Source organism: Cladophialophora bantiana (assembly GCF_000835475.1).
Source record: "Cladophialophora bantiana CBS 173.52 unplaced genomic scaffold supercont1.1, whole genome shotgun sequence".
Lineage (NCBI taxonomy): Eukaryota > Fungi > Ascomycota > Eurotiomycetes > Chaetothyriales > Herpotrichiellaceae > Cladophialophora > Cladophialophora bantiana.
Window position 1 is genome coordinate 1483822 of NW_015971575.1, and position 21948 is coordinate 1505769.

The 21948-nt window shown below is 51.1% G+C and overlaps 10 protein-coding genes across 10 annotated transcripts; 8 read left to right on the plus strand and 2 right to left on the minus strand.

Moving 5' to 3' along the window:
• Positions 1-964: 964 nt before the first annotated feature.
• On the plus strand, positions 965-1861 carry Z519_00541 (uncharacterized protein; the record flags this gene model as incomplete). The annotated part of the gene is made up of 1 exon (XM_016758298.1): positions 965-1861. The coding sequence occupies one exon, from the start codon at positions 965-967 to the stop codon at positions 1859-1861; it is 897 nt and encodes a 298-aa protein (XP_016625547.1).
• Positions 1862-3301: 1440 nt separating this feature from the next.
• On the plus strand, positions 3302-4326 carry Z519_00542 (uncharacterized protein; the record flags this gene model as incomplete). Its single annotated transcript, XM_016758299.1, has 2 exons — positions 3302-3348; positions 3405-4326. The coding sequence occupies 2 exons, from the start codon at positions 3302-3304 to the stop codon at positions 4324-4326; spliced, it is 969 nt and encodes a 322-aa protein (XP_016625548.1).
• A 1123-nt stretch (positions 4327-5449) lies between these two features.
• Z519_00543 (uncharacterized protein) lies at positions 5450-6958 on the plus strand (the record flags this gene model as incomplete). Its single annotated transcript, XM_016758300.1, has 1 exon — positions 5450-6958. One exon carries the CDS (start codon positions 5450-5452, stop codon positions 6956-6958), a length of 1509 nt encoding a protein of 502 aa, XP_016625549.1.
• Positions 6959-7673: 715 nt separating this feature from the next.
• Positions 7674-8476, plus strand: Z519_00544 (uncharacterized protein; the record flags this gene model as incomplete). Its single annotated transcript, XM_016758301.1, has 3 exons — positions 7674-7695; positions 7744-7816; positions 7903-8476. The coding sequence occupies 3 exons, from the start codon at positions 7674-7676 to the stop codon at positions 8474-8476; spliced, it is 669 nt and encodes a 222-aa protein (XP_016625550.1).
• Positions 8477-8996: 520 nt separating this feature from the next.
• Positions 8997-9194, plus strand: Z519_00545 (uncharacterized protein; the record flags this gene model as incomplete). Its single annotated transcript, XM_016758302.1, has 1 exon — positions 8997-9194. One exon carries the CDS (start codon positions 8997-8999, stop codon positions 9192-9194), a length of 198 nt encoding a protein of 65 aa, XP_016625551.1.
• A 569-nt stretch (positions 9195-9763) lies between these two features.
• Z519_00546 (uncharacterized protein) lies at positions 9764-11403 on the minus strand (the record flags this gene model as incomplete). Its single annotated transcript, XM_016758303.1, has 2 exons — positions 9764-11216; positions 11273-11403. The coding sequence occupies 2 exons, from the start codon at positions 11401-11403 to the stop codon at positions 9764-9766; spliced, it is 1584 nt and encodes a 527-aa protein (XP_016625552.1).
• A 1051-nt stretch (positions 11404-12454) lies between these two features.
• Positions 12455-13829, plus strand: Z519_00547 (uncharacterized protein; the record flags this gene model as incomplete). Its single annotated transcript, XM_016758304.1, has 3 exons — positions 12455-12519; positions 12570-12685; positions 12739-13829. 3 exons carry the CDS (start codon positions 12455-12457, stop codon positions 13827-13829), a joined length of 1272 nt encoding a protein of 423 aa, XP_016625553.1.
• Positions 13830-14699: 870 nt separating this feature from the next.
• Z519_00548 (uncharacterized protein) lies at positions 14700-16343 on the plus strand (the record flags this gene model as incomplete). Its single annotated transcript, XM_016758305.1, has 4 exons — positions 14700-15015; positions 15088-15365; positions 15442-15557; positions 15620-16343. The coding sequence occupies 4 exons, from the start codon at positions 14700-14702 to the stop codon at positions 16341-16343; spliced, it is 1434 nt and encodes a 477-aa protein (XP_016625554.1).
• A 737-nt stretch (positions 16344-17080) lies between these two features.
• Z519_00549 (uncharacterized protein) lies at positions 17081-18072 on the minus strand (the record flags this gene model as incomplete). Its single annotated transcript, XM_016758306.1, has 2 exons — positions 17081-17832; positions 17901-18072. The coding sequence occupies 2 exons, from the start codon at positions 18070-18072 to the stop codon at positions 17081-17083; spliced, it is 924 nt and encodes a 307-aa protein (XP_016625555.1).
• Positions 18073-21181: 3109 nt separating this feature from the next.
• Z519_00550 (uncharacterized protein) lies at positions 21182-21738 on the plus strand (the record flags this gene model as incomplete). Its single annotated transcript, XM_016758307.1, has 2 exons — positions 21182-21665; positions 21716-21738. 2 exons carry the CDS (start codon positions 21182-21184, stop codon positions 21736-21738), a joined length of 507 nt encoding a protein of 168 aa, XP_016625556.1.
• Between the last annotated feature and the right edge of the window lie 210 nt (positions 21739-21948).

The following is a 21948-nucleotide window of genomic DNA, read 5'->3' on the forward strand; positions in this document are numbered from 1 at the left end:
CGGGCAGTTGCGGTTGGGTTGCGCAAGCAACAACGCAGTCAAGAATCTACCATTTGCATGGAGATTGAGGATTCTCTGCGACAAGAACAGGAGGCAGAGTGAGGGATAATGCAACAGAAGGAGCTCTGCTTGCATCCAAGAGGAAGAGGGCGAAAGAATAGCTGCAGAACGCCAGTGGCGTGCCGCTCGCTCATCAAGGTCGAGGTCCCCAAGGTTGCTTGGGAGGTCCCAAGGTCTAAGGTCCAAGGTCCAGGCAAGCAGGGTCAACAGAGTCTGTACGGCAGAAGACACCCGTCTCGCCCGTCACCACCATCCACCGTCCACCGTCCACCACCGTCATGACCAAGAGCTGCACCCTGTGTATGTCATCCAGATCATCCCATTTTCTTGTCCTGTTCCCTATTCCCTATTCCCACCTACGTCATGCCAATAGGATTAACGGGAGCAGACTAGACCCCAAGACCCTGAGGTATGCCACGAGCAGTGGTTACTCACCTACGGTTCGACTTCTGTCGATTGCAGAGACTCATTTTTTCTACCATACTGTCCTTTTGTATCTGGTTGGGGAACGGTAAGAGGAGAACGAATCGAGGGGCACAAGGTACACGATGCCGATAGCCACGGCCATACCCCATTCTGGATCGGAGCACGCACGCGCCCCAAGAGACAGCACGCCTGGTTCGAGAGCTTGTGGCGCCCATGTGGTACCTAGCGAGGTAGCTCCAGGGGAGCGAGGCAGGGACCAAGGAATCTCGCCGTCGAGCTCCCTTGCTCCTTCCTGTGCCCCACAATAACATGCAGTGCAAAGCAAAAAGTAAGGAGCTGGGTGGCGGGCAGTGGTCAACTTCAACACCTTGTTTTGGCCAACACAACAGAGGTAGCACTCCCGTCCTCGGTACTCCATACCGTCTTAACAGGTCCCCACTTCTCCAACCGTACACGGCATACCCATTTAGCAACAGACATGGATTCTCCAGGTGTTCATCAGTTTGACAATCTCCTCAATTTTCGCGATGTTGGAGCCCATATCAACAGCATCCTCGGAGCTCAAGTGCTCCGACCGGGTCTCCTTTTCAGGAGTGCGCGGCCAGATGATGCCAGTGCATCCGATCGCAACAAACTGGTCAACACGTACAAGATCCAAACCATCATTGACCTTCGCTCCAAAACAGAACACATTAACGCGGCAAAGAAGCGGTCTGGCGCCGCTGTGGCAGAACAATCAGCGGTGATGCCGTTGTCTAACGGCATCGTCGCTGAACCGGTCCAAATCCCTGGCGTTCGTTATGCGCACATCAATCTTAATGGCAAAGGCTTTGAACGACATCTTATCTGGCAGCTGAAGTACACCAGCCTCGCCAAGTTGGTGTTCTTGATGGCATTGGGTTATCGAACAGAAGGAATATCAGTGCTTGGAAAAGAGCTGATGCTGCCACGCGGGCTCGTCGGCCTTGGGATTGACACGCTCGACCACAGCTGTCCCGAGATCAAAGAAGTCTTTGATATCCTCGCAGACGAGACGGCATGGCCCGTCATGGTCAACTGTACCCAAGGCAAAGACAGAACCGGCATGATAGTATTGTTGGTACTGCTGTTGTGCAACATTGACTTGGATGCCATCAGCCAAGACTATGTCAGGTCGGAAATGGAACTCGAGGCAGAGAAAGCGGAAAGGATGAAAGAGATCGAAAGCATTGGTCTGGATGAGTCGTTTGCCAAATGCCCCCCAGATTTCTGCGAGAAAGTCGCCCAGCACCTCGACACTACTTATGGCGGTCTTTCTACCTACCTGCTTCAAATCGGCGTTGATCCCGAACAAGCCGAGCGTGTCCGAAACGTCCTCAAGGTCAGCCTATCGTAAAGAGAATATCTCGAATCCTGCGAGGTCCGAGAGCTTGTGGAAGGTACCTGCTTGATCTGACTGCCTCGAGCGGTTGCCGGCACGATATACACATTCTATCAGGGCCTTGCAACGAAGCCAACGATTCCAATGGCCGTTGTCCCACCAACCGATTTAACAGTAGCACTTTGAGTCCTTTGGAGAGTGTCAAGATTCAGAGCTCCCATCTGGCATCACGACAGCTTGCTGGGAAAATGTCAGAGCACAGCAACGAGTCGACCAGTCTATAACGGCCTTCAGTAGATTCTTGGATCTGGACGCCTTTTGTCCTGGCATTCAGACCTTGTATTGCCCTCTAGCAATTCAGACGCTCTCTAATGTACCCCAGACTCAGACTTGCCCCATCGAGGTAATGGGGCCATGCTGCATGATAAGGGCTTGGTCAGCACATTATCTCCAGGGAAGATATGGTGCTGACATATTGCCCACACCTACACGGGGATAACAAGAGACGCGCTAGCAGCTGCACAGTCATTCAGGCTAAGGGACGTTGGAGTAGAAGTGGTCAATGAGCGGGACAGGCTAGCTATGTAGTTGTTTGACGTGTCGAGACGGTAGCATTACTTATCAATATTAAGCTTTCGGAGACAGAGGTATCATCTCAGTAAAGCAGCGGTTGAATCATGTATTGTACGAGGTTGCGAGACAATGGGAGTGCGCGTTTTTTAGGGCGTGGAATTCGGCAGCGAAAACCTCGTACTCGGTTCCCTTGTCGCTTCCCAAGAATGGAATGATCAGGGGAAAGTGAGAGAGGAGAGACGAAAGGAAGCTGCGACCGAGAGTTTGCCATGTCGTCATGTTCGGGACGCCACGGAAGATGCCAAGCCACGGCTGTGATTGGATCATCCAGGACTCTGTCACCGCCTTCCCACAGCACTAATAACTCTCTGAGGCACCTATGACGTCGTGCTATCGACCGGTCACTTTCTAACTTTTTCACTTGTGATTTTCACCAGCACGGAAGCTCGTCGCCGCTATATCCGCCCATGTCGCTATGTCCACTATAGCACTTTGCCCAACAAGTATGTGCCTTGCACAGAATGTCCCTCATTGTCCTGCGACTCTACGAAGGGCCAATGAGATAGGCCTGAATGGCGACGCCACTGGAACATCGCTCCGTCATTGCCTCAGGATTTCCTGGTCGATCTCGGGTGACAACCCATTACTTAATCACCAACATTAGCCTCCCGTGTCTCTTCGGCATTAAGAATTGAGAGAATTCATCCATACCAAGTACATATTATCGTTTCGTTCATATTGACCTGCTTTCTGCCTTCTCCTTTTGTCACCAGACAAAGTCATCTTGCGCCTTCGCCTAGCCTAGCTCCCACCTCCACCTCCACCTTCACCGTCGTGCTTTGAGTCTCTACTCTGCCAACAAGTCTCTCAACAACCGACAGTATGTGGTGGCTCAGTGCTTGGTGGTTCCCTGTCATCTCGGCGGGCATGTACGTCTTCTTGGCCGTTCGATTCATTTCAAACTCGTCTCTAACTGTTCTCACAGGTGGCTCGGTATGCTGCTGGCCATGTTCTGCACCTGGGAAGCCGAAGGACATCCTCACCTACCGTCTATGGACCCCGATCAGCATATTGCCTACATATCTGACATAGGAGCCTTTGGATTGAAACCGCTCTTCATCACCGGCTGCGTCATCACCACCGTGTTCCTCGACTTGGCTTTCATGTCGGAGCGGTGGCTTCGCCACTATGGTCGACTGGCACCCAACACCTCCCGCGTCCAGTCCGCCCTGTCGAGTTGCGCCATCTTCTTCGCCATTGCAGGCACCCTCGGTCTGATCCTCCTTTCAATCTTCGACACCTACCATCACGACAGAGTCCATGACGGATGCTTGCTCCTCTTCATTGCTGGATATATCATCTCGGCCATCTTTCTGTGTGCCGAATATCAGCGACTCGGCATCCACTACCGTCAGCATCGTGTCCTGCGCATTTCCTTTTGGATCAAGCTTGCATTTATCATTCTCGAGGTCATCCTTGCCATCGTCTACGCCTCGACTGCCTGGAACGATCATCAAAATGTAGCCGCTGTGTTTGAATGGATCATCGCCCTCATCTTCACCTTCTACGTTCTCTCGTTCCTGCTCGACCTCTGGCCTTCGGTTCGGTCGAAGCGCCACGTTCCTCAAGGTTGGAGAGAACGGGAGGCACAGCTCGAGAAAGAAGCTGGCAGGAACGGAGGTCTCCCTCCTCTTGACCAAGGACCGGCGCCAATCACATCAGATCAAAATGCAACCACGTATCAGAACGACGATACCCCTTATGACCCTGCCACCCAAGGGTATCGTGGAACCACGATGACCGGTGGCCAAGGTTTCCACATCCAGTCCGCTCTCTCAAAATATCCCGTAGAACACAAGGACCTTGGACGACAGAAACGATGGGGTATTGGACGGTTTAGATTCTGACATTCTTTGCTCCCTTTTCACCTGTTCTTCGTGTACATTATTTCAGGAGTGTCGGGGAGACGAATACGTGAGCACCACGAAAAGTAATGGTCGATAATAGACTTGGGAGTGAGGGATTCCAAGCCCTCATATGACGCGTGACGGAGCAATTGTCCGGCGTTGGCGGAAACTTTGCGCATCAGGGATTAGACGAGGCTGGTGTTCGCCCGCCGATTTACGGCTTGAACATGAGGAATGACAAAATCCTGGAGCTGGATTTAGATACGTAATTTTTATGTCTGCTGTACAATGTGACTTCCTAGCTGTCAAGACGAAGAGCTGGGGGAAGTTCCACGAATACTCCTCTGGCCGACGCAGTGGGACGCTCATATCCCCCCCCCTCCCCCCCCCCCCCATTAAATCTCCATCACCGTGCTCCTCAAATGGAAAGAGTCCTTGTGCCGCTCATCATTTTTTGGGTGGGGGGCGGGATATGCCTCACACCGCTCTCCGGACCCTCGTTCCTGGCAGAATTATTTCAATCCGTTGTTTTGCCTTGGGCAACCCTCGTATCGGTGGGTGGCACGGAAGTCCATACAACGATGCTTCTTGCTTCTCGCAGCGTCGGAAACACCCCTTTCATGTCCAGATGCACCGTCTCGCTGGCCAACGAGATGAGTAGGGAAGTACGAAAGGCACCTGTATTCTATGACTCGACTGCCCAGGCCAACTCAGCCAACAACTCGAAGGATGTGGACGTTGCTAACTCCAGAGCACGCTGCAACATGCCCCCTGCAACACCGGACGCCTTGACTGGATTGGATCTCCAGGAACCTGTCCACTTCTATTTCCAAAGCCTGTGTCTGTCCCTGCCTTCCTACCTGCCGACGCAATTTGTTGCAAAGAAATCCTCTCCGTCCATTTCGGGCAATCCCCGCGGCCATTTTGTTATTAGTATTGCTCATGCAGGCACGGATTTCAGATCCAATCAGACGCCGTTGTGCCGAGTTCTAAAGAAAGACATATCCACATGGATACTTGTCGGTCGGTGGCATATATAGGAAGAACCTTTTCGTTGTGTCCGAACGGGGAGTTTGGTCGTCCTTTTGCTGTAGCAGCCCCGTCGGGTCTCACAAGTTCACGAATGCCTAGTATCCAGTATGAGATGCGGCCGTTTCGAGCCCCTTTACTTCCTGATGACGGGAGCATCGGTTCGACTGCTCTGTCAAAGCTGTCGTACCAATCCGAGGCCCTGCCAGACAGAGCCCCTTTCTTGCTCCGAACCGACAGTCTCGGCTCGACAGTCACCTCCTCAAAGACATCCTCCCAGATCGAGCCCGCCCTTGTCCGAGCCCCTTTCCACCTGCTGCGTACGAACAGTCGCCGATCAGATGCTCCGGAAAAGACATCCTACCACTCCCTGCAGGCCGAGCTAGGCGACAGGAAGGAGCAGGACTTCTGGCAGCACACTCGGAAGCCGTTCTTCATCAAAATTGCTGCCGTTTTTGTCCTGCTTCAGCTGCTGTTCCTGGGAAACTTGTCCTACCTCTATGGTTCTCTGTGGGGCTCAAGTGATCGCGTCTCATCGTTGAATGTCTTGTGGTTGGATCTCGACGGCGGAGTGATAGGCGAATCTGTGAACAGTGCTTATGAGAGCCTTCGAGGCTCCAACTTCCCTTCATTCGACAAGCCGATTGGGAGCGAACTGCAATCTGTCGCCGAGGCGCTAGACGCCGTGAGAGCTGGATTGTACTGGGCGGCATTTGTGGTCAACCCAAATGCCTCGGCGAGACTTGCTCGCGCCCTTGCGAGTGGCGAGGCGGCGCGGACCTACCAGGCTTCTGACGCGTTGACATACATATGGAATGAGGTCAGATATCCCCCATTCTCCGACGAGGCGTTGATGTCCAGTTTCGAGCTGTTGGCACAGGCCGCCGAACAGGAGTATCATCACAGACAGGGCCAACCCGCGCTACAGAACCTGAACCGAAACAGCAGTGCGGCCGTCCAAGTTCTATTTCATCCAATCGGCATCTCTGGCGTGAATATCATGGAAACCACAAATCCAACTCGTCTTCTGTACAATACGGCGACCATGGTGATGCCAGTGCTGGAACAGTTCTTTTTCGTGTTGATCCTGAATGGGCTCTCGGACGAGCTGGGCATATACAAAAAGGTGCCTGCGACGACTACGGGAATCATCCGAGTGGCATTTGCCTTTGGCTACACCCTACTGTCCGCACTCGGCATGACCGGATACATCTGGGCATTCCGAGAGACATGGTCAGTGGACGGGAAGCAGTTTGGCCTGACGTGGGTGACCTTTTGGCTGCTTCACACGGTGCACTTTGTCGTTGTCGACACGGCGGCCGCGTTCTGGCCGGTACCTGTCATGCCGTTCTTCATTCTGACCTGGATCGTCCTCAACTTAGCGAGCTCCGTCAGCCCACTCCAACTCAATCCGGCGTTTTATCACTGGGGGTACGCACTCCCGGATAACGAGGCGTATTCTCTCCTGACGGATATTTGGTCCAGTGGGGCAGTTCCCGTGCTCCATCGCGCTCTTCCGATCTTATTTGCCTGGCTGCTGGTTGGCTCAAGCACAGCCATCTTTGGTCACTTTCGTCGCTGTCGACTTGCTCATGATACATGATCGAAGCGCGCAGTAAGACAATGCTTTCGCCAGGTGATGAGCTAGGAATGACAGCGATGATAACAATGAGATGAACCTAGACTATACTTCTTGAATAAAGAAAAGAGTATATCAATGTTGGCATCGTCTTTTTCCTTCGTGTTATCTCAACGCTGGAAACTATTACCGTTCAAACGAGATCATCTCGCCACTCTTTGCACTAGTAGTGGAGTTGGCGCTGCTTTTTTGCGTCTGTGGCCGGGTTGAATTTTGTAGTAACTCTTTGGTCGAGAACATTGTAGTAGTCCGAGAATGTTGACGTGTAGATAGAGTGTGGACACCATTAGCTAGTGAAGCACAATTACAGTAAATTTGGACGGCGGAATCGATTCCTCGATGTCAGACACTGCCACCAAGCCCACCCCAAGCCCACTTTCATCCTCACTGAGTGATCCTCCTGCATGCGGGGCGCCACAGAGGCTTCACACCGAGGCAGCTTGTCGACGTCATGGTTTCAACAGGCTGCGACCAAGCGCAGGCAATCCATCCACATGCCTTTCTTCTTCTGCCACCCCTTCGTTTGAACTGATGAGCACCGTTATTGTTATTATTACATGAACCGCTCATGCCTTGATCTGTAGTCTCCTCCGACTTTTGATTCTTCTTGCTCCCTAGCAGGCGCGACCCCAGATTCAATCGACGCAGCCTCAACGCTGGGATCGTGAGTGGTTCCAACATGTCTGAGCTGCCTGATTACTGTAAGCGCCATCCGCCCAGCCAAAGAGAGTGAGGCTGACCAAACGGAGATGCCGTCCTAGAAGTTGCCCCTGACAGCGATCAGGAGGCGATCAAGAGAGCTTACAAGAAGGCGGCGCTGAAGTAAGTTCCTCACTGGGAATTTGGACCTTCGGCAGCCCTTTGTCGTTGGACCCAACATTCTCTGCCTAGACTAACGGGACTGGAAGATGGCACCCAGACCGCGTCGCTGCCGACTCGGAAGAGCGCCCCAAGCGGACGAAAATGTTTCAAAAGATCAATGACGCCTACTACACCCTGTCCGAGCCCACGAGGCGGAGAGAATACGATGAAGCCAGGCGCTTTCACGGGACCACGAGCTTTGAAGAGTCTGCAGACGAGGAAATACCGAGACCCTCTCCCCAGGCTGGAGCCCAGTCTTGGTTCAACATGTTCGGCTTTGGCCGCCGTGCAGGAGACACGCAAGAAGACAGGTTCGCAAACGACCAATTCAGGAGCGCCTTCGAGGAGATGATGCAGGAGGACAACCTGGCAGATGACACCCATGCACCTACCAAGCGATTCTGGACGATCGCAGGCGGCATTTCGGGGGGTGTTCTCGGTTTCATCGTGGGCAACTCGGTGGGAATGGTGACGGGCGCGGCTGCTGGCAGCAAGATGGGCGCCATACGGGACAAACAAGGTAAATCTGTCTACGAGGTGTTCCAGTCGCTGGATCAGGGTCAGAAGGCCCGCATTCTGAGTGAGCTTGCGGCGAAATTGTTCAGTGGGGCAATCAGTTAAGAAATGGGTGCCAAAGGCGGTTGATTGGGTACAAATGAGGTTTTGAATCGGTAAAAACGCATGGTGTTCCTGGTATACAGTCTCTGCTATAGCGCAATTTCACATTCCTATCTCGCATCCACTTTGAAGCTACTGGGGCAGACTGCTCGACTCACCTTTTTGGTGTTGGGCTAGCTCGATTGAGTTGGCGATAGAATTGGAACAATATGGTTGGATAGGGGGCTATGGCCTGAGGTGTCCTTCCCGGCAACTAAGTCTCTCGCCATAACCGGATTCTTCTTTCGTCTGGGAAGCAAGGCAATAAATTCAACGCAATCGCCACGGCACCACGATGATTCCTCCTGATTTTCATCGTGGTCCCTCCACTTACCCACATATCGTACTCTTCGGATATAACACTCTGGTCTCAAGGTATGGCGGTCGATTCGGAAAGAAAAGCGAGAAGTAGCCTCGTTCTGCTCGGGCACAACGCTGACGAATTCGCACACAGGGTAACAGTGACAGTGACTACAGACTACGTATGAAGGTGGAGGGCGGTTACTTTGACATCTTCGATGAGAAGAGTGTTGGAAAATTTGTCCTCACAGTCGCCGAAGCAAGAAGATCCATAGCAGACAAGAAAGCCAAAGTCGTGGAAAAGGCCTCTGTGATCAAGGAGCAAGAGGTCATCATTGCCCAACCCTCCCCCAACCCCCCAAAAAGAGCCCGCGATCAATGAGCAACAAGCCACTCTAGCCCGACTGGGGGAAATGGAGGAGATCGTGCGACAGAAGGAGAAGGGGATCGAGGATAGAGGATAGAACCCAGGGCCTTTTGAAATATTGGGGCGGGCTACTTCCTTGATAAATGCCTACATATCGGTACGTCCTCTAGTCTTGTATTGCGCTCCTGAAGCCCCAAAGTCGAAAACATAACGCATTATAGTTAACTCCGTATGTGATCGGAGTCCGTCAGACTGATAATGGAGCACCGACGAACCATCAGAAAGCGGTGACGAGCTATTGGACTCTGATGAGGAACTTTTGAGCTGGTTCCCGCGATTGTCGTGGACAGGTGGAAGCCTGGCTGAAAGTTGTGCACCACGGTAACGGATACTGGCTATCACAGACCTCTAAGCTATCCTCGATCAAAGGTGGGACCGTTCCCGATTAAGCGGAAGGCACCGAGCACGGAGGACGCAACTTTGCGTATGAGTTCAAAGTTGAAACCTGTCCTGTGAAACGAAATGCTTTGTCGAAACACACCCAAACGTGTGTACGAGATTCCTCTCCAACCTGAGCCACTGTCTCATCTGAGTCTGCCCTCCGAAGGAGTTTCCATCATACGCAGTTGATCATCCCATACACCGACATTTTGATCCAAACCGAGAGCTGTTCCAGCAGCTACTAGTGCCTCCAGCATTCCCTGGGACAATGGATCCCATTTCCCTATCGGAACAAGGCGGCGGCGCAAGGCCAGAGCTATTTGAAGGTTTGCCAACGCTTGCGAGAGCTTGGAATCGCCGTCCTCTTTGCGACCGATGGATATGAGCCTTTTCGCCTGCGCTCTCTGTGAAGAGCCAAGGGAGTACATTGTCTTTGCAGAGTCAAAGTTCAGTTGTCCATCGTCAAAGGTCTGATCACCTTCGGGGTGTAATATGCGCTTAGAAAGCTCTTGGCAAACTACTTCGGCGTCTGAATATCTCTTCTCTTGAAAGAGATAGCTCAATGCTGTGTGCCAAAGACAGAATGTTGGATGGGAATAGCGCCCAAGTTCGCCATCGACCTCAGTCAAGAGCCTCAGGATCTCAGACAACTGCTTCCCCTGGAACTTTTCGTAGAATTCGCCGGGCTCCGACTCTGAGCGAGGAAAGCTGGCTTGGTTGTATGAATAGTAGGCTTTGATGTCGTTGCGGCCAAGCCTGTCCATCCACAAACGACGACAGTATGTATCAAATGCATGCAAAACATAACCCAACTTCTCGTTCCACTCTTGCTCCTCAAGCATCCGCTTCAGAAGTGCGATTAGCTTCCTTCGTGGATCATTTCCTTCCAAGTAAACCTCAGCTAAGCTATTAAGCTGCTGACACAACTTGAAATGGATGGTGTCGTGGAGAGAGACATGTTCCCTGGGCTGCCAACCCTTCTTCAGCATATGGATAATCCCCAGAATATCCGGCAGTTGACGATGGTGGTTGGTCTTCACAATTTGGTCCAGGGACCAGAATGCGTCACGGATTAGAGTCCATTCTCGCTTTGAGTCTTTTTCTTTTTTGTTGTGTTGGTTAATTGCGTCAAACAATATATTGTGAAGTCGGCTAAGTTGTGTCAAATCAGATCGAAAGACATCATGGCGGTTGTACAACCCATTTTCATCATTTGTCCACTTGCGAGTGTCAAAGCAGCTGGTGAAATGGACACTCACAAGCCACAACATCCTCCGGAAACATTTGAAAGAGTCAGGGTCATTCAACATTCGGAACTCAAATGGCAGCGGAACAACCATGGGATGCCTGCGAGGTTGGGGAGGACGACCTTGGCTGATCGTCTCGTGAAGTGAGTTGCTGTTCTTCTGGCGATATCTTTCGATCGTTTGGGGGTTGAGAAGGACATGGTTTGCCACCACTAAGAGCGTATAGTTTCCCAGTGACAGAAGCGATAATTGGAGCCTCTCGAGCTCTCCGAGTACGTCGATGATCTCACTTTCGTCAACATTTTTGAAGAACCCATGCGCAGTTAGTTTGCTAGACCACTGTTTCTTGCTAAATATGTTGTCAGTATAGCCACTGTCAAGGTCTCAGATTCAATGTCGACTAACGTTACTATGCTGTGATACTGTCTCCGCAGTTCCACGGCTATGTCAGGCCACTTTGCTCCGTCTATGATGTATTTCTCTACAAGCGCCAGGAGCTCATTTTGCTTCAAACCGTCGAAAGATGCTAAGTTCATACCTTCAAGCGATTGAACAAAGAAGACGTATTTCCGCTGACTCTCACGACGTTTGATCTGGTCGAAATTGACAGTGAAGACAAGGCTTGACGACGACAACTTACATATTTCACAGCTTCTGTGGTGACATGTGCGTCGACCAACCCTTCGCCCAACCCAATTGTTACACATCATCCTTACCTAGGGTGAGGGACAAAATCATCGGGCTGGTCGAATTGGAGAGGGGCTGATCTCACCGGTTGAGTAGAAAACGAAAGAAGTTAGTGCAACTGGTAAGCCATTGAGACGGGATGCACAGCAACAGGTGGGCAAGACACTAATGATTAATCGTGAAGGGCCCAAAGCCCGCAAAGCGTGACACGTCAGATTCTTAGGAAATGCAGCGTTCAACGATCTCTTGTTGGCGTCGAAGTGGAAGTGCCTTTTTCTTGACGTGGGAAACGCTCGCGACCTCTTTTTGCCCGTCAAATGAGATTTCGCGTCGCAGCCATATTATCCTTATCATCCATGGACAGGCCAAGAACTGTTTACGATCGCATTGGGGAATGATGAGAGAGGCATGGTGCGGCACCCTGAGGAGGCCGGGAGTTCTTCACCAGGAATGCATGCGCCCAACCCCGGCTGCCTCATCGAAAGCACAGCAGCGGAAACTCCCCACATACGCAACAATTCTTCGTGTTTGCCCAGTTCCATCTTCTGGTTGGAAGGAAGCAACGGCTGAAAGGCAACCTGCAACCTAGTGTTCTCGCACCAATGCAAGGAAATTGTGCTAGTGCGAAACCGGGGCCTCTTTCTCGAACACATTTTATGATTGGCCGTTGATGTCCAAGACAGAGATTAGAGCTGAAGCATGGCTTAACCAACGCCGATCAATACAGGACTAAATCCGGCTCGAGGCTGTTGAAGTGTATGGAGCCATGATGTTGATTGTGTCAATCTCTTTGCGCAATATCAAGCCTACCAACCTATTTAAGGCACCTCGCCCCTCCAGTCCTCCAGCAGTTCTTTTGCTTTCCTTCCTCAGCGCCCTGAAGGGAGTTGAAACTTCAATATGGACCAGCCGACCGAGATGCTTTCGGCAGAAACCAAGAGATGCCTAGCGTCTATGAGATGTCGGTTCGTTGTCCCCAACATTCACATGATGAGAACTAACTGTACGGCCTTAGCAGAGCTGTCAAGGCCCGTGTGATTATCGTTTTTGGTAAAACTGGTGCGGGAAAATCGTCACTAGTGGAGGCTGTCACCGGCAGGACAGGGCTGTCTGGTGACTCAGTGAACTCAGGTATTGTTTCGCAGTGGCTTGTCATGACCAGAAGCTAACAGACACATTGTTAGTCACTACAGCTTGCGAAATAGCTGTGACATGCATAAACCAGGAAGACTACTACCTAATCGACACACCTGGGTTTGACGATGACAACACGGCATGGGACACGTTCAGTAAGATTATGGAGATGATAGAGGAGATACGCGGGATTGCCACCATTGTTGGTGTATGGTATGTTGTTGACAACAGTCGCCCCCGTGATGAAGCCTTCGAAAGAACTCTTCGCAGCTGGCTTGCTGCTTTCTGTGGGGAGGAGTTCTTTCCTTACCTCACCATCATTACCACATTCTGGGATTGTCGAACTCGGCAGGACACGGAGAAGCTCGAAAAGCGTCTCCAACAGCGAAAACAGCTTTGGAGCCCATTTCTTGACCACGGCGCCAAAACTTATGAGCATGGCAAGGTATACGAGAATGGAGTGGCGAGGGGACAGTTTCTTTCTTGGGAGCATCAGCAGTCCGAACTAGCCACCCAAGCCAGATCAGTCGTTGCTCGAGTTTGCCATGAGCTCCCGAGTGTGCAACCACGTTTATTCAGAGAGCTCGGCGAGAATTCATCTTACGAAAACACCACGGCAGCCAACGTCCTCCGCCAAGCAAGGTCGCCCCCTTCAGCCGGGAGAGATGTCCCAGGGGAGAACTCAGAGAGGCAGTCTGCTCGAAATACCTCTTCAGCAGACTGGAGTCAAAAACCCTCTCAAAGTCAGGCTCAACCCAATAACCAGCAACCGTCTGAAAATCAACACCAACACACTCACATGCCTCAGCAATCGCGGGGTCAAAGTCAACAGAATAACGGAAACTTGAATTCCTCGGATTGGGTTGGCCCCCTCTTTCGAATAGGTCTTCACTTTTTGGAGCAAGGCATACAAGCTGGATATTCACCAGGTGCATCCAGTGCACCAGGAGGATTCACCCATCGCAGTTCAGATGGCTTCAATTCAAAGGTGTCACTGGTTGACTTTCTAAACGAGCGAGGACAAGACTCCAGCCTTGGTGCGCGTGAGGTGCTTGCGCAAAAATTCAATATTAAGGGTTCGCCCGGCAGTCCTAAGTGGAATGGAGATATTCTCAGAAAACTCTGGTCGATGGAGAACTAGAGCTACTTTTGAAGCCGAGGTGACAGGCAGGAGATGTGGGCTTCAACGAGAATTGAGAATCCAGTTGTGTGGCAAAATGAGGGGGGGATGCATTGCCCTTGATGAATGACCCGAAACGGCCTATGCTTTACACGTTAGGAGTTAATAGCTGCTTCGAATTCCTGTTCTTATTAATGCTTTCCTATAAGTTTCTTGTGCATAGGTGCCTGGCAGAAGTTCACATACCCATCACCAATTTCTTCGGAACTAGAACGCCCTCCTACCATGTTTCCTCAATACGTATTACGGTCAGACTTCCCCTCTAATGGACCAAGGTGGGTCGGTTTAGTTCAATACAGTTGATTAGCGTCAGAAATCCCGCCAAAGTCCAGCATCATAAGAGTGACCCTATGGGCGGAAACAAGGTGTTGGGATGCGACTTATAATTGAAGTTGAACGGGCTCATCGAGCTGGGAGGATGAGATGGTGCAATGTGGGACCTTCGGAACCAGAATGGCTCCATTGTACCGAGTAATAAGGCTTTGCGTGAAGCATACTGTAAGGCTTTAGAAGATGAAGCCGTCGAAGGGGTGCTCAGGAAGAGGAAAAGGGGCTTATGGAGAGGCTGGCGCAGGCCAAGGCGCCACGCCAGCCCTGCGCCAACAACTACTTAGTAGCTCGCGCCTGGACGCCTTATGGCGTGAGGCAGTTGTAGAGATCGGGATGGCTCCCAGATGGGCTTTGTTAAATGTTTCTGCCTGGTGGCCAAGTCTGCTTCCCAACACGGCCAATTTCTATAACAAAGTATAAGTATATAAGTCTATTTGCTTACAAGTCCTCTGTACCCCAGTTTTCTTTACATGTTTATTAAAAGGTCACGAGGAGCCACAAATGGCGCAGCTCGCCTTTGTCAACTTGTCTCACCCTAGCGATGTACAAAACCGCAATGTGCAAACGAATATCCGGCGTCATGTCATGGAAGACATTGGCCGATCGCGGAGGAAGCGACCGCGTGCCACAGTCATTCCCCTGCAAGTCCGGACGCGTCCGCCCGGTAAAAAGCTGAAAGGAGACCGGAAATCGATGGTAGAAATCACCTATGCGTCAGGAAAGGATGTCCATCATCTCCAACCCTGCTGGTCTCCGAATCCTTGCGGCATCTTGGGATTGGATCTAGATGCGAGGACGCTTCAGATTTTGCATTTCGGTAAGCTTATTCCTCCTCCAGTAGTATTGAATTCACCCTCAAGTGCTGACGACTATTTGTCCGTGTGTCTAGTGAGATCAGTGGCAGATTACAAGCACCGGGCCTACCTTACCATCTGGATACGAATGGGCCTCTCGGACCCGACGGCGCTTAAGCTCTCTATGGCGAGCTCGTCGCTCTTCTGGGATCAGGCACACGGAAAACCAGACAGCGTCGAGTACAACGATAACCCGGAATCCACAAGATACTACTTTGAAGGACTTGGGCAGCTGTCGAAGCGTCTGCGCGACCCGCATGAGTCTGTCAGTGCTGGTGTTATCGCTTCAATTCTTGGGTGCATCTGCCATGATGTATGTATGTCCATTCCTAACTGTGCGCTCTATTGATTTCATACCCCCCCTCTACTGCTGCTAATGGGACTGCTAGTTGACTGTCGGAAATTGGGATCGCTGGGCCGTCCACCTTAACGGTTTACATCGTATATCAAACCTTCGCGGCGGATTTGAAGGCCTGGAAAATAGCATTGCTTTAATAGCTTTTTGGTACGATCCTTGTCGCCGTTGGGAATGTGTTTGTTCTCTTCTAACTGTGTTACATATTATAGGTTAGATATCGCCGGCAGGACAGTCCTCAATTCACCGCCATGGTTTCCAATTCCGCGAGAAATATGCATGCCTGAGGTTGAGGAGGTACCTCCTGCGCTGGAACGACTTCTCGTTGGCTTGGGTTCAGCATATCCCCAATTATCCCCGGTTCTCTGCGTCTTGCGGATGATGTCCTGGGTTGCTGAAACTGTCAATCGCGACAGCGATTCAACACAGTTTTGGAAAAATGAAGTCTGGGCGATCCACCTCATAGGTCCTGTCACTCACCGTCTACTCTCTATCCCAAGATTGTCTGACGACCCTACGAAGGAGTCAGACGCCTCGGTTGTAGGAGAGATGGTTCGCCTATCATGCCTTATAGCCCTCTCTGGCTTAAAGAAGGGCTTCTGCCTGAATTCCTCCGACATGGTGCCGCTTCAAGCAAAGTTTGCTGAACTGGCAGCTCGGAATTTGCGTGAGACAGATTCGAGGTTGCAAGACCTCAGGCTCTGGGCGCTTGTTACTTCGGCTCTTTTACGCCCCAGCGATGCGAGACTGCCTTTGATATCCCACATTCAAGGGCATATCGTGAGCCAAGGTCTTGTCGATGCCCGCGCCGCAGTCGACATTGCAAGGGCCTTGGTCTGGATCGAGGCCTTGGAAGCACACGAGGAAATAGGGTTAGTAGAGCAGATCAACGGCGATGACGTCTCTTGCTTTAGCCCACCCAAGTTCGTTGGTTAAGCTTATGGTGGCACTGGGAAATGTCTAGGACTAGACGGCGCGGTAGGAATGCTGTATACTACCTAGATCTGTGCCTTGGTGCTTCAGTGCTCTGGACCATTGCAACAACGTGCCAGAGCAGTTGTTCCTACTACATTCGGAATCAAGTATGTTCATATGGTCACGCATACCTCCCAATTGACATAGCTTCGAAGATGATTTCGTCCAACATTGCCATACCCACCTTTGGCAAGCCTTCGTCTCATAACCGCGTTCTGTACCGTGGCGTCCCTCTGTCCTTCTCTCCACGTACCGAAGTCTCGAGTCCCGTGACAATTGCCTGTTGGAAACAACTCCTAACACTTGTACTCCTCGAGTAATGGGCTTTGCTTATAACTTACGCTATCCAAGAAAGACTAAAGTATGGAGATTGCTATCTAGGGAGAGTAAAATTACAACAAATTCTAGTACCTATACATGGTCCTCCGCCATTGAACCTGGAGCTGAAACCCCGTCCAAAGGGCTCTGTCATACATCTGGCCATACTTTGAATAGCACGCAGTACATATGCATTTCCCCACCCATCTTGTATTCTCGCGAGTCGCAAATCAATATACAAAGAAAAGCTTTAGAAGGGCAATCCAACCTGTACTCCTGCGTTTTCCTCCAGTGTTTCGTTGTCACAACTTGCGCAATGGCGTGTTTTCTCGCCTGAGCATAGTATCTTGCTCTTGAGATTTCGTCTGACGTCCTGTCCCCTATCGCTGAATCTCTCGGTGAATGTTGGAGGGAGACGAAGGCGGAGCAGAAACTTTCCTATATCCTTCGTGTTGGTGGCCGGCTTGGATAGGTTGAGCCTCCATGCTGTCCGTGGTGTAGGATTTTCTTGGTCTGATCAAGGTAGGGAAGTAGTACAACAGAAGGGCCATCACTGCGGCCATGAGGATGGAGTCGAAGACATACAGGGGCCATTCGTGAGAAAGCAGGTACCCATTACGGCCTCCGGCGGTCTCAATCACGCGAAATATGTTCCGCACCATGATAAGACTACTGACACCATAGAGGGCGAAAAGCATTATCTCCCAGCGGATTTGGGGGCGGAACGATGCCTCAGTGGGTCGTTTGTGAATGCGATTGTGGAAGATAAAGGCGACAAAGACGAACAAGCCGAAGAGGATGATCTGCAGGGCGAGACCCACAAGGATGATGTACCTGCCCAAGTTGATATTGCTTTTCTTAGAACTTCCCCCAGACATAATGGCAGCACCGGCCACCTGGACACAAAAGCAGGCAACGTCGCCGGAGACGAAGATTATAGTTAACCGAGAAGGCCGGATTGGGGAGAGTTTGTCGGCGTGGATAGCTCGAACGGTGCGTCCAAGGATCATGTAGATTGTGGCAGCAAAGATGGAGGGAGCCACGAGAATCAAGATTTTTTGGGCGATCTCTGAATTATCGTTGCAGGGGCTGTTATGACCCAGTATTCGTACACCGAAGCCAGAGACTTCGACTATTCAGGTAAGGGAGGTGGTTAGCCTGTGGACCCATTACATCTGATCCAGGAAAGATCGAACTTACAGAGTCCTCCAACAATGAAGGCGGTCATGAACCATTGCTTTCCTCTGATCATCAGGAAGACATGACCAACAGTCAAAATACCGAAGGCAATGATGAAGATAACGGAAGCCGCTATCGAAGGAAGATATTCGTATTGGCTCGGCTCGCCATTGGGGCAGGAAATGGCAGTCATTGTGATATCCGACAGCAAAAAGTTAATGCAAGATGGTAGTGCAATCAACAGGTCGAGCTGAAACACACAGAGTAGATGTGTGAAATGGCAAGAGCAAAATGTGTTTTGAATGTAGAATGGAGAACTTGTGGGCGTTTGTATAATTCAGATCCTCCTCTAGAACCGAGGGTGAGTGTGAAGGTTATATAGATATCAGCAGTCATTAAAAGGTCATAAAAGCGGTGACGTATTCGTAAAGGCGTTCTAGTTTTCATCTGTGATGGCTGATGCTGTCTCTCTCATTCTCATCGTAGTGGCAGTGCTCGAGTATATTGCGCTGCTGAATACGTAACAGTGACCAAACTGAGAAACGAGGCATCCTAGGACGGCGGAACGAGAGCTAACCGTATATTAGCGAATTACTTGGCGGGCGTTTGAAGCCCAGCGGAATGTCTACTGGGCTTCGCTCCTACTTTGCAAGCTCCATACTCACAACAATTAGCATGCTAGGCAATCTAGGCTCCCATTTAACGGAAATATCAAGCCCATGCAAGCAGGAGATTGACTTGGTAAAGGTATGGCGGAGGCTCTCGACACTAATGCAGGTAGGGGGGACCGGTTTCCATTTTCGGTAAGGTTTGTATTATTACTCCTGCCAAGCCAGCCTTGTGGACCGGTGGAACCTGCACTGCAAAGGCTTCTGTCAAGATCATCCCACGCCCCGTCGAGGGAGACGTGGTAGGTTGCTATGGGAAACCTGGCACGATGTCCAACTTCAGGCACTACCAGTCCATTGACTCTTCAAATGCCTCCAACAGTATCAGTACACATTCTAACCCGGGAGGACGCGTAATGAAACCAAAGGAGCCCGAAAATGTAATAGTATCGATTGCCCCAATTTTAGGAAGGCTTGACGACCGCATGACCGAGAATATCGCTGAGATGGAACCAACGAGCGCCTCTCTTGAAACCCGACCTGCTGGGTACGTTGTGGTTGGTGGGTATTGAGGCATATTCGCATCTTCTGCTCATCCTCTGGAGCCTCAGCTGATAATGACCCTCCATTTATTCACTCCATTCCCTTTCCAGGAGTATTGTACTGTTTGCCCACTCGAAGAAGTTGTAGAAACCCTGCGCATAAGTGGTGTTGTGAAATTTGGCCAATCAATTCCGATGCACTCCGACTTTTTCACACATTGTGACCAGAGTCAAGTCACCAACGCACATAAGGACCTGCCTCAGGTAGTACAGACAATGATTGACGTGGATCTCCGTCGAATGCTCACTCACCGGATCGGGCTCATTCACGCCGTAAATGCGCTTCCGCAGGCTGCTCAAGCAGTGCAGTTGGCGCAACATCTCGATCTCGATGGCACGCCGTCCGGATGGTAGGGTTCCTCAACTGAAAGTCAAGAGAGTCGATACTTTTGGGAAGATTCTATTGTGAGTGCCAAAGGTCGATCATGCGGTCGCTGTTTTATGATGGTTGGAAGCGTTTGGCTGACAATGTTTCCCCGCAGCATTGTGGGATTGCTGGAGAGGAGAATAAGGCGGCGGCCTTGTGCAAGTCTTCTAGGAAGCGCCTACCATTTTGGACATTGACGAATTTGCTGCTAAAGGTTGAAAGGAACTGTAAACTTCGCCCGAGTATCAACCAGTATCATAGATCTTATAGAAGGAGAGCACATGAAGATAGTGTCCATGTGAGCTCGCATTTAGCAACGTCGCCATGACCACGCTTTCAAAACACAGACCCATCCCACGGATCTCGAATTGCTGATTGAGCAAGACGACACGGCTTTTGTTTTGTATAAGAATGGCGAAGTCTGCGTTGAGAAGGAAGGCATATTGGCAGCTATCAACAGCAACCGCGCGGACACTATTCCAAGCATTGGGCAGGCGGTGATGCTTGGACGAGCTTGACGTAGACAATCTGGATCGTGAAGGCCTACTTTTCTCGAAGCTGTGGGAGGAAATACTGTGTCAATGGCCATTATCCATTTGCTGGATTAGGAATCTGAGTAAAAATCTTCACATGAGAACTAAATCCGACAACCTTTATGGGAGAGGAGCCACGATGCATTTGCATGGCAATCAGATTGTTCTTCACTCCCGATTGGGGAGCCTTATGCAAAAAACACTCGACCGCGATCTGAGCTTCGCGTCGGACTCAAAGGGCCCATTCGTCCGAGAAGAGACCATGAGATGGTAAAGTTGACGAGCCACTGCTGGGATTCGCCCGAGTTGATTCTCCAAGGCGCCCAACCGGCTGTAAAATGAGACGTAAAAGTGTATTGGAACTAGCTAACTCCATGCGACCGGGAAGGCTGCATTTATAGCCATAATTACAAGCGGCTTGGCATATTCACACGACCAATGAAGATGTCCCAGGTTTCTGCTAGAAAGTGAGCAATCCAAAGCTGAATGAAGGACTCATTAGAACGCCGGGACTGTGCTCCCACAACGTCAGTGGCAGAGGGAACCGTTTCAAACATAGAAAAGTCCATCCAAAAGGTGCAAGATCTGTGCAAAGGTGACAAACTTTCCGTGCTTTGAGCCTTCTTCCAAGCATTCTCATCAAATAAGTCTAAGCCCAATAAAGGATAGTTACTCGCCACACGCCTGACCAACCAGACTCGCCGTACCAGGGAGCCAGCCTTGGCCAGCCTTCCTTGAACCGAAAAGGCACCAAGGGCACGAAGAGTGAGTTGTGCAGCCTGGTGCCCCACCGAGCCCCAGCTGCCCCCAGTCCATCTTCCAGCCACTCCAATTGTGCGTCGAGCGGTCTGCTTGACTACCCTGTACCTCGTACGGAGTCCTCATTTCTCCTGTGCTCCTTGCCCAAGAGCTGTCACCGCTTGCATTTGTAAAGAGATTTGCTGATTGCGCATCTTTCGCCACTTTCGTCACTGCATTCCCTTGGGCAACGCCCAGTAACGAGAAAGACGGGTTTGCAGACCCGCTACGGACCAGCTGAATAACTATTACCACTTCAAAGGCGAGACGCTACCGAGGTTTCCGCTGCGACGAACGAACAATCAAACGCACATCTTCCGAATAGGAGGACCCCTCATTTGGTCACGTCGATTGGGCCCTTAGATCCTTCCCTGAACGCGAGCAGAACTTAAACATGGGTTTTTGGAATCAGGGCATCCGCTCCCATCGCAGCAACTCTCCATCTCCCTCCCGCCGCTCATACTACGCCTCCCGCCCGTCCTACTCGCGCAGTGCATCCTCCTTCTTCTCCGGCCTAGGTGGCGGCTCCTCGTCACGGGGGTACGGCCATGGCCACTCCTCCCGAGCAAGACCCCGATCCGGCTTCGTCAATCGAATACGGCGCTTCTTGAGAGAAATATACCGCTGGATGCGTCGCCATCCGGTCCGAACATTTGTCCTGGTGATTCTGCCGTTGATCACAGGAGGGGCTCTGAGCAAACTACTCGGAACATTGGGCATTCGACTCCCCGTCGGATTGCAGAGGATGATGGGCGGACGACAGATGACCCAAACAACCGAAAGGTTCTACGCCCGTGGAGGCGCGAGAGACTTCGATGGTGGTAGCGCCTTGCCCGGCATGGGCGGTGGACTGGGCAACAGTATTGGTGCCTTAGCAGGTAAGGTGATTCTTTGATGGCTGATACGGAATGAGACTCACGGAGATCAGGTATCGCTAAGATGTTCATCTAATTGCAGCGGTGACATTGAAGTCTACTTGCAATCACCACTCGGATTTGGTATCTCTTTCGTCTGCTTTGAGCGAGCGAGAAATGTTGCATCAATAAATGGCTTGCAGGAGTCATCTAAAGTCGCGGTAATGTCTTGAATAAGGAACTGGCACAAGCAATGTATGGGACAAGGACGATTTTTGACAATATCTTCAGCATTAAAAAAGAGGCC